The sequence below is a fragment of the Meles meles genome, chromosome 5 (genome assembly GCF_922984935.1).
Source record: "Meles meles chromosome 5, mMelMel3.1 paternal haplotype, whole genome shotgun sequence".
Taxonomy (NCBI): Eukaryota; Metazoa; Chordata; class Mammalia; order Carnivora; family Mustelidae; genus Meles; species Meles meles.
The window spans coordinates 15,280,559-15,292,757 of NC_060070.1; the positions used below are offsets into that span (position 1 = coordinate 15,280,559).

The window sequence follows — 12,199 nt, forward strand, 5'->3', positions numbered from 1 at the left end:
AATAATCCTAAAATTTAGATGGAACCAGAAAAGTCCTTGAATAGCCAGAGGAATATTGAAAAAGAAAGCCAAAGTTGGTGGCATCACAATTCCAGACTTCAAGCTCTATTACAAAGCTGTCATCATCAAGACAGTACGGTACTGGCACAAAAACAGACACATAGAACAATGGAACAGAATAGAGAGCCCAGAAATAGACCCTCAACTCTATGGTCAACTAATCTTCGACAAAACAGGAAAGAATGTCCAATGGAATAAAGACAGTCTCTTCAATAAATGGTGCTGGGAAAATTGGACAGTCACATGCAGAAAAATGAAACTGGACCATTTCCTTACACCACACATGAAAATAGACTCAAATGGATGAAGGACTTCAATGTGAGAAAGGAATCCATCAAAATCCTTGAGGAGAACACAGGCAGCAATCTCTTGAACCTCAGCCGCAGCAACTTCTTCCTAGGAATATTGCCAAAGGCAAGGGAAGCACGGGCAAAAATTAACTACTTGGACTTCACCAAGATCAAAAGCTTCTGTACAGCAAAGGAAACAGTTAACCAAACCAAAAGACAACTGACAGAATGGGAGAAGATATTTGCAAACGACATATCAGATAAAGGGCTAGTGTCCAAAATCTATAAAGAACTTAGCAAACTCAACACCCAAAGAACAAATAATCCAATCAAGAAATTGGCAGAGGACATGAACAGACATTTCTGCAAAGAAGATATCCAGATGGCCAACAGACACATGAAAAAGTGCTCCACATCACTCGGCATCAGGGAAATACAAATCAAAATCACAATGAGATACCACCTCACACCAGTCAGAATGGCTAAAATTAACAAGTCAGGAAATGACAGATGCTGGTGAGGATGCGAAGAAAGGGGAACCCTCTTACACTGTGGGTGGGAATGCAAGCTGGTGCAACCACTCTGGAAAACAGCATTGAGCTTTCTCAAAAGTTGAAAATAGAGCTACCCTATGACCCAGCAATTGCACTACTGGGTATTTACCCTGAAGATACAAACGTAGTCCTCTGAAGAGGAATGTGCACCCAAGTGTTTATAGCAGCAATGTCTACAATAGCCAAACTATGGAAAGAACCTAGATGTCCATCAGCAGATGAATGGATAAAGAAGAGGTGGTATCTGTATACAATAGAATACTATGCAGCCATCAAAAGAAATGAAATCTTGCCATTTGCGATGATGTGGATGGAACTAGAGGGTATTATGCTTAGTGAAATAAGTCAGTCAGAGAATGACAACTATCACATGATCTCCCCGATATGAGGAAGTCGAGAAGCAACATGGGAGGTTTGGGGAGTAGTAAAAGAATAATTGAAACAAGATGGGATCAGGAGGGAGACGAACCATAAGAGACTCTTAATCTCACAGAACAAACTGAGGATTGCTGGGCAGAGGGGGGTAGGGAGAGGGTGGTTGGGTTATGGACATTGGGGAGGGTATGTGCTATGGTGAGTGCTGTGAAGTGTGTAAACCTGGTGATTCACAGACCTGTACCCCTGGGGCTAATAATACATTATATGTTAATTTAAAAAATTAATGAAAAAGAAAGAAAGGGAGAGACAGAGAACAAAAGAACAGTGAGATGCTGCCAATAAATAGAACTGAGTTTTTATTTCGTATCAAAAGTACAATGATCTGATGAACATTTATATTTAAGCACTAACTCATCTGCACTTAAGGGTTGTTAAAACTCTAAACACCATAGCAAAAATATAACAGCTCAACTTCAAACAATTTTATTATTTTCCATAAAAACAAAATGTTAAGTGAAAAAAAAAAAAGATAGCATGAGGGGCTTATAAGACATCAAGAAAACCAGCATCCATATTACAGGGGTCCCAGGAGACGAGAGAATGAATGGGGTAGAAAGTTCATTCAAAGAAATGATGGAAAACTTCCCTATCCTAGGGAAAGAAATAGACATCCAGATCCAGGAAGCCCGAAGAGTCGCAAAAAACATGAACCCAAAGAAACCCACAACAAGACACATTAAAATTAAAGTGTCAAAAGTTAAAGACAAAAGGATCTTAAAAGCAGTAAAAGAAAATCAACTTGTTACACACAAGGCTGCCACCAGATAAAGCTCTCAGCAGATAACACTATGGGCATCAGCATATTTTTCAGAAACTTCACAGGTCAAAAGAGAGCAGCATAATATATTCAAGGTGCTGAAAGAAAAAAAAAAAAAACACCAATTTAGACTCTACCCAGGAAAGATGTCCTTCAGAATTTTGAAGGAGAGTCAAGAGTTTACCAGACAAGCAAACTGAATGACTTTATCATCACTAGCCCTGCCTTACAAGAAATGTTAAAGGTACTTTTTCAATCTAAAATAAAAGGATATTAATTAGTAATAGGAAAATGTTTGAAAGGATAAATCTCAACAGTAAGGTAAATATCGAGTTAGATTCAGAATACTCTAATGTTGTTATGGTGATGTTAAATCACTTGTAAATCTAGTAGGAAGGTTAAAAGACAAATATAGTAAAAATAACTATAACTACAATAATTTATAATGGATGCCTAAGGCAAAAAGATGTAAATTTGTGACATCAAACATAAAACATTGGGGGAGAGTAAAAAAAATAGAGCTTTAAAATGTGTTCAAGCTTAATTTGTCAAAAATCACCAATATATGTTATAAACACAAGTTGTTACATGTAAGCCTAATGATAGCTACAAAGCACATAACTATAGTAGATAAAAAATAATAAAGGAATCTAAGAAAACCACTGCTAGAATCATCAAACCGCAAGAGAAGAAACAGAGGAACAACAAAACAGAAAACAATTAACAAAATGGCAACAAGTACACATCTATCAATAATTAAGTGTAAATGAATCCTCTAATCCTGAATCCTCTAATCAGACATAAAGTAACACAATGAATAAAAAACAAGATTCAACTATATGCTGCCTACAAGAGACTCACTTCTGGTTTAAGGACACAAAAAGACTAAAAGTGAAGGGATAGAAAAAGATAGTCCATCCAAATATAAACCAAAAGAAAGAAGGAGTAGCTCTATATAAGAAAATTCAAGAATTTTCAGTTACAGCAAAGACTGTAATAAGATTAAAAAATCATTATATAATGATAAAGGGGTCAATCTAGCAAGAGGGTAAAGCATTTGTAAATACTTATGCACCCAACATGGAGCACCTAAATACATTAAGCAAGCATTAACAGACCTAAAGAGAGGAATAGACAGCAATTCAAGAATAATAAAGGGCTTTAATATCCCATTTCAACAATGGATAGATCATCCAGACCCAAAAAAAAAAAAAAAAATCATTAAAGAAACATTGGGCTTAAATAACACACTAGACTTAATGTGAGAGGTATCTCATGGTCATGGATTGGAAAAAAAAAACTATTAAAATGTCTATACTACCCAATCAATCTACAGATTCAGTGCAATCTATCAAAATTCCAATGAGATTTTTCATTGCAATAGAAAAAAAAATCCTAAAATTCCTATGGAACCATAAAGACCCTGAATAGCCAAAGTAATCTTAAGAAAGAAGAGCAAAACTGTAGGTATAAGCATCAAACTTCTTGATTTTAAACTATATTACAAAGCCATAGTAATCAAAAGAGTATGGTATTAGCATAAAAACAGTGACATAGATCAATGGCACAGAATAGAAACCCCAGACATAAACCCAAGCATATGTGGTCAATTAATTTACAATGAAAGAGCTAAGGATATACAATGAGGAAAAGATGATCTCTTCAATAAAAACTGATGGGAAAATGGACAGGCACATGCACAAGAATGAAACTAAAAATAACTTTAGCACAGCCCAATAAAAAGACAACCCACTAAATGAGATAAAATATCTGTAAAACATATACCTGATTAGGGGTTAATATCAAACATATATAAAGAACTCATACATCTCAAGAGCAATAAAAAAAATCTGATTTAAAAAATGGGCAGAGAGGGCCCCTAGGTAACTCAGTCCATTAAGCATCTGACTCTTGGTTTCAGCTCAGGTCATAATCTCAGGGTTGCGAGATCAAGTCTTGCATCAGGTTCTGCACTGGGAATGGAGCTTGCTTAAGATTCTCTCTTCCTTTTCCTCTGTCCCTCCCCCCTCAACACTTGCATTCATGCTCTATCTTTAAAAAAAAAAAAAAAAAAAAGGTGGGCAGAGGACTGAATAAACGTTTTTCCAAAAAGGACATACAAATTGCCCAATACCAATAGGTATATGAAAAGATGCTCAACATCACTAATCATCAAGGAAAGGCAAATCAAAACTACAATGAGATATCACCTCACACCTGTTAGACTGGCTTTCATCAAAAAGACAATAGATAAGTGAAGAGTGTGGAAAAAAAAGAAATTTTTGTGCACTGTTGATGGGACTGTAACCTGGCGCAGCCACTGTGAAAACAGTATAGCGGTTCCACAAAAAATGTAAAAAATAACCACCATATGACACACCAATCCTATTTCTGGGCATATACCAAAGGAACTGTAAGCCGGATTTCAAAGAGATATGTATACTCCCATGTTCACTGCAATATTATATATAATAGTCAAGAGAGGAAAACAACCCAACTGTCCATCAACAGATAAATGAACAAGTAGGATCTGACAGAGCTAGATCCAGATATAATGGAATATTATTTAGCCATGAGAAAGAAGGAAATTCTGCTATTTGTAACACATGGATAGACCTTAAGGCCTTATGTTAAATGAAGTAAGCCAAAGACAGAGAGAGAGAAATACTGTCTGATATCACTTAGATGTGGAATTTAAGGAGATGAAAATGTCAAATTCCTAGAAACAGATAGTAGAAAAGTGATTGCCAGGCTTTGCAGGATGGGACAGAGAAGGAGAGGTTGGTAAGAATATAATTTGTCAGCTATCAGATGAAAGAGGTCAGAGGATCTAATATAAATCATGATGACTATAATTGATAACACTGTATCATACAATTAAAATGTGTTGAGAGAACTTAAATGTTCTCACCATTAAAAAAAAAAAAGAAAAAGAAAAAAAAAAGCACAGCGATGGATGTGTTAATTAACTAGATAGAGGGGATCCTTTCACAAAGCCCAAATATATCAAATCGCCACAACTTTAAATATCTTATGATTTTATTTGTCAATTATACCTCATGAAAACTGAAGTTTTTAAAAATGAAGTCAACTCACAACTTCTGTTCTATTGATAGTATCTAAAGATTAACTAATGCGCACATGGGTGGCTCAATCAGTTAAGCATCTGAGTCCTCAATTTGTTTCAGGGTCATGAGATCGAATATGCCTAAGAGTCTCTCTCTCTCTCCTTTCTCTTGGCCCCTCCTCCCACTCACATTCTAATAAATAAATAAATAAAATCTTTTAAGTAATTAAATATAAGAAATAAAGATTAACCAAATGTTCCAGGCAGGTTTTTGAATCATGTAGTTAATTCCAAGTACTTCTAGAACTGGCTTTCTTGCTACTTTTACCAGCAATGTTTTGTACTCCGTCTCTATTAACCTCAGACCATCACCATATAAATGCAATATCGCCTATACTAGATTTTGGGGATGGACTATTTTTTTTAAATGACAGATGGCATTTGGATACATAAAAGCTTTCCAAAATGTGATTTTCTCAGTTTTCTGTAAAGCTTGACAATCATCTTCAAAGTTTTTCCTAAAGACTTTTTCTTCCTTCATTTTTTATCTTTTTAAAATCAGTGACTATTTTTATTCTGCTTGGTCAGACAAGTAGGCTTTTGATTTACAACAGCTGTATTTCAATAGTGCACACAAAACAATTTCATTTCTGCCTTTATAATTCTTTTTTTAACCATCAAGTAAGAAATCATAGTTTGGTCCAAGGGTTTTGGAATCATTTTGGACTTTTAATATAATATAATCAAGTGGGTTTGCTATACATCTCAGTATCATAAATTTTGTTTAGTTCTGCGTTTAACAATAGGTTAGCTCAGCATGGACAGATTTTCTTTCCCTTGATTTCTGCCTCCATTTCATTCCCAAATTTAGAAGATTATTGTCATGAATTCTTCATTTACTGCTAATGTACTTGAACTTCATTCCAGTTATTCTACATGCCCTTCAGGTTTTTATAATTATACAAATGTCATGATGGAAATCTATAGATAAGTGTGAAGATATATACTTGTGTGCGACAGCGCTCTGGAATGAATACTGACAGAACTTCAAGAGGGAAAATATATGCTTACAGGACAACTAAACTTAACAGCAACCAAGAGGTAGCTGCATGGAGCACGGGGTGTGATGTATAAACAATGAATCTTAGAACACTAGAAAAATAAAATAAAATAAAATAACATAGAGTTGGCTCTCAGGTATATGGCCATAATTTGTTTTCTTTTGTTTTGTTTTTTTTTTCTCTTCTCCCAAGGTTTTTTTTTTTTTAAAGATTTTTTTTTTATATTTATTTATTTGACAGAGAGAGAGATCACAAGTAGGCAGAGAGGCAGGCAGAGGGAGAGGGAAAGAAGGAAGCAGGCTCCCTGCCGAGCAGAAAGCCTGACTCGGGGCTGGATCCCAGGATCCTGGGATCATGACCTGAGCTGAAGGGAGAGGTGTTAACCCACTGAGCCACCCAGGCACCCCTCCCAAGGTATTCTTTACAAAGGGAGTAACAAATATAAAGAAAAATCTTATAACCTTGTTACATTTAGATTCCAATATCTTCTTACGTGGATCTGCTTCACCTGAGAATGGTAAGCTAGGTAGGTGCCCAATAAAACTCTTAATTTCAGAGATGGACAACACTTTTTACTTGCCAGTTGGACTGACCCTAAAAATCTAAATATGCCTGTCAATTCTCATGTCTCCATTTAATGCAATCTCTACCAACTACATGGATACCCCCTATCAAGTGGGGTTCAAACATTGCTGGCTCCTTATTCAAAGGACCACATGCTTATATGTTAATATATGCAAATACATTAAATAGTCTCTAAGGCTAGACATTTGTTCACTTGGTCTATAATCAGTGAACTCTGAAATGCAAGTATAAAACTCCACATTTATTTAGTTTAATAAAAAAAAATCCCATGTGTCATAGGCAATAATTAATTTCATCTATTAAAGGAAACCAAACAAGACAATCTCTGTCCAAAACCATTACTCATTTGATCTATAAGCCCAGAAAAAAGATTTAACTTCCTCTTGCCTTGGTTCACCTATGTTACTTCCTGAATGGATATGTTGGGGCATGGAGGAGGTCATTTTCTAGTCTTGTTTCCATAATAACTAGAGTTCTTCTCCCTGAACAACAAGAGCAACAGTCACGTTTTATAGGAACACCAATTCTGAGAGAACCAACTGAAGGACAAAGTGTCATTCAGCCAATGATTCATTCTACAGGCTCTTCTCAGGGATGAGAACCTAATTTATTGTTCCTTTGTATTACCTTTCTCCTAAAATATTAAGAGTTGACTGCTGAGTAAATAACTGGCATTCAGTAAAGACACCTATTATTATCTCTTTAGTCCACAAAGATCTTAAAAGAAAATATTTTAAGGTAAAATTGTCTATTAATAATTGAGATGCTTTGAACAAAAGTTCTCAATATTACAATTTGTAGTGCATGGATCATTGTGTTAAAAACTTCTGACAATAGCAACACATAATAGTACATGCACTTCTTGTGTTGTGAACATCCCAGATTTTTTGGTTAAAAATAATGCCAGGTTAAGGACTTTAATCTTCTACATTTTGATTTTGAAACATTATCTCCTAATTTCCAGGAGAATTATGGTATGTTGATAGCAAAAATGACCAAACTCAGAAGGAACCTTGAAACCAATCCGATAGCAAGCTGTTGTTTCCCCCCACATCTCCCGCGACAGCACAACTGGGTGAGGAGTAATTATTAACTCTCAAAATAAATGTTGAGCTTAGCATTCTTACCTGGCACCCTCTTTGCCCAGTTGATCATGTGAACCAGCTCCCTGTCGGCAAGGTTAGTCAGCAAGCCCATCATTGAAGCCTCACTGAAGGGTCTGGAAGGATCGTAGTCAGAATAGATTATGGGGGGCTCAGCCTCCAACAAGGCACTGACCATCTGATCGGCTGTGAGAGACAAGGCTGGGCTGTTCTTCTTAGTGTGTTTAATCAAGAGTGGGCTTGGCCAAAGGTTGGAAGTCCTCATATCTCCAGAGGACCCCACTTCATTCCTGCCCTCCGCATCATCTCTCTGGCGCTTGTGTTTCAACATTCTCCCTCCTCTTCGGTCTTTCCGTATCCCTGAGAACACAGAAGGAAAAAAAACGGTTTATTTATTCTTTTCATATTAACTTTCCTACTAAAACCAAATGCTAATAGCCTTTACTTTATTTACAGAAATATTTAGAGGCACAGGTGTACTAGTGTTTACCAACCAGCTGCCTAAGAGGAAAAAAAAGGCTTTGATCCATAGCATTGACCGATTTCCATGGTGTAAATACTCCCACTGTGGCCAATTTCAAGCTACTTGTCCGATATGAAGTGGTTTTCCGAACCGCTGGAAAGTTCACAGTGGACTTTTTGTGAGCCGGTCCAAGCTGATTGTGTGTGTGTGTGTGTGTGTGTGTGTGTGTGTGTGCATGCACATGTGTGGGTGTGTCACAGATGCTATAAAAAGAACAGAATTATAATTACTTATTCTTGAAATATGGCTTAGCATCAAAGACCACTTCTGCTATGGACACTCTTTCAACAGTAGATTTAAAAGTCAATGAAAAAAGCACTTTCTAACCATCCTTATCGTCCAAGTAGGTCTCTTAATGGAAGACACGGAAGGAGAATGTCTTCTCGGAAACGTATCTGACTCTGGATGCCACAGGTGCTCAGTGAGTGTTTGTGGCTAAGACTTACTTAGCACTTGACCTAAGACAGTCAAGTTGTTTACTTGGTTCCAACATTTTCTCAAATGTATTTCTATTTCCCTCATATAAGGGCTTTAAAACAGTTGAAAATAATTGCCCCCCAAAAGCTTATGCAGCTGTGGTTCTCACTAACTAAATTATAGAGAGAAGGGGAAATCCAATCTCTCTTGCAGTGGTTCTTTGAGGTTTCAGCTCAGCATCTTAACCTGGAAAAGGCCATGCTGTGGTGCTGAAATATATCAGCAGAAACAAATATCTTAAAAAGACAAAAATTAACAGAAGCTTCCATATTTTCAAAAATGTTCATCTAGGGGTCCCTGGGTTGCTCAGTCCATTAAGCATCCACCTTCAGGTCAGGTCATGAGCTCAGGATCCTAGGATAAAATCTGACAAGGTAGGGCTCCCTGCTTATGCGCTCTCTCTCTCTCAAATAAATAAAATCTTTTTCTAAAAATTAGAAAATTTAAAAATAAAGACTTACATGAAAAAACAATCCTTTCGGTAAAAAGCTAATACAGTTTTTTTAAAAATATTAAAGACAGGAGAAGAATACACTTTGTAATATATTACCTGTTCTCTCACTCATAACAAATGAATAACTAATGTCAGAATTTTATTCTATCCTGTTCTAATTTGTCAAAGAATTTGGACAAATGAGTGTTTGTGAATTTTTTATGTGTAACTTTTATTATTATAGGTCTAGATTAAATATATTAGACACTGCCTTCAAAATATAACAAAGTTTACAGACCCTTCCTATTTATTTAGTATTAAAATAAGCATTTCTCAGAACTCTTGGAATAAGTAATTGTAAAGATTATTATCACTGGGGCACCTGGGTGGCTCAGTGGGTTAAGCCTCTCCCTTCAGCTCAGGTCATGATCCCAGAGTTCTGGGATCGAGCCCCACATCGGGCTCTCTACCTAGCAGGGAGCCTGCTTCCTCCTCTCTCTCAGCCTGCCTCTCTGCCTACTTGTGATCTCTCTCTCTCTCCCTGTCAAATAAATAAATAAAATCTTTTAAAAAAAGATTATTATCACTAATACATACTCAGCACTCACCATATATTTTAAGCACTTTATATACACTTACATAAAAGCACTTTACAACTAATTTTTTTATTTTATGATGTTATGTTAGTTAGTCACCATACAGTATATCATTAGTTTTTGATGTAGTGTTCTGTGATTCACTGTATGTGTGTAACATCCAGTGCTCCATGCAATCTGTGCCCTCCTCAATACCCATCACCAGGCTACCCATCCCCCCACCCCTCTTCCCTCTGAAACCCTCAATTTGTTTCCCGGAGTCCACAGTCTCTCATGGTTCTTTTCCCCCCTATGATTCCCCCCGCCTTCATTTTTCCCTTCCTTCTCCTAATGTCTTCCATGCTATTCCTGTGTTCCATGTATAAATGAAACCATAAAAAATCAAATCAAAATATGGGCAGAAGACATGTAGAAGACAAATGAATGGTTAATAGACACGTGAAAAAATGTTCGTCAATAATTAGCCATCACAGAAATTAAAATCAAAACCACATTGAGATATGACCTTACACCAGTTAGAATGGCCAGACTTAACAAGACAGTAAACAACAAGTGTTGATGAGGATGTGGAGAAAGGGAAACCCTCTTACACTGTTGGTGGGAATGTAAGTTGGTGCAGCCACTTTGAAAAACAATGTGGAGATTCCTCAAAAAGTTAAAAATAGAGCTTCCCTATGACCCTGCAATTGCACTACTGGGTATTTACCCCAAGGATACAGATGTAGTGAAAAGAAGGGCCATCTGTACCCCAATGTTCATAGCAGCAATGTCCACAATTTGCTCCTTAATAAGCCCAAATGGTAACACAGAAGAAATATGTGGAAACTATGACTAGAGTCCAGTATAAGGAAGTAGCTGACAATAAAGATAGACTCTGCTGCCATGGGAAATGATACTTTGGATTACTGGCAATTCCCAACAATAAGCTACATGAAGAACTTATGGGGATGTTACTGGAGGGATTCAGTTATCCAGTAAGCATTTCCATTAGGTGACCTTCAATACACATTCTCAAGACAGTATGACTCTAAGGTCTTCCATTTGGGATGCAAGACCAATAGCCTTGGAATGAAAAAGGGGGTGGGGGTGGGAATCAAAAGCAAAAACTTCCTTTAGGGTCACATTTCTGAGGAAATTTTGAGGTCAGAATTTTGAGAGGATGAACTATGATGTTTACCTACTATGGGTGGGGAATGGGATAAAAAAAAAAAAGGACATTGTTCTTCAGTGTTAGTACTATTCAAATAGTCTTTTTTTCCCTACTCCACAACTTTAGAAAATGATTGGGAATGTGAACAGATCTTATAGGAAATCTGTAGCAGCAATGAAAATCTTTTAATATCTGATCTACATGGAAGGATAAAACCAAGGGATTTGACTAAAGAAAAAATCGTTAAAAATAACATTGTTTTTCCTGAGTTGAAATCAGGAGTGACCTGATCACAACTGTACATAAGCACTTTATTTTTAAAAATAAGGAGCATGCTTTCTATTACAAATGTAATTTATTTTTTAAGATTTCAAAGGTAAAGACAGTGAGCCAGAAGATTAACACAACAAAACAAAACACAGTATTACCACCCACTTTAAAAGGCCTGAGAAGTCATAGTAGACAATATGATTTTCATAAAGGATTTTAGACTCAATTTAGGTACTAAACGCAGCACTTGTCAAATTTATTAAAGCATTTATTTATTTGGTAAAAATGTGTTCTCTACTTATAATATTATAATATATATTATATGTAATATAATATATTATGTTTATTATATTGTATTGTATTATATTATATTATATTCACAGATGATACAGTGTAAACAAAGATAGGCTATGTTACCCTCCACTAAGTTTTCAGGTTGGAGGGAGAAAGATATCAAGAATCATTCGGTACTCATTGGATGGATGGATGAAGGAATGAATGAATGAACTGCCCAAAACACAATGGAAGGGATAAGGTGAGTCAAGGAGGAGGAAACAAAGAAAGCTTCTCCAAGAGAAGTTACATTTAAGCCAAATTATGAAATTTCCTTTCTTGGAGAAATTTATTGGTAGTCTACTCAGAGTGAGTTGAGTCTCACAAATATATGAGCTAGGCTGTGGAACACAAGACAAAAAGGGCCACAGGTTTAGCATGCAGAACAATGAGACACAACTGGAAAGATCAAGAAAAGGGTTGAATATGTATAAAATCATCAAATAGTCCAACAGGGAAAGGTGGATTCAATTAGCATTAGCAAATATTTTCTCTAATTTAT

General features: G+C 36.2%; 1 protein-coding gene across 1 annotated transcript in view; it reads right to left on the reverse strand.

The window, feature by feature from the left end:
* LOC123942083 (estrogen receptor-like) overlaps positions 1-12,199 on the reverse strand; it is a 142,513-nt gene that overhangs the window by 16,930 nt on the left and 113,384 nt on the right. Inside the window, exon 4 of the mRNA XM_046006037.1 lies at positions 7,940-8,275. Within this exon, the coding sequence (XP_045861993.1) occupies positions 7,940-8,275 (336 nt within the window). The remainder of the gene's footprint in view (positions 1-7,939; positions 8,276-12,199) is intronic.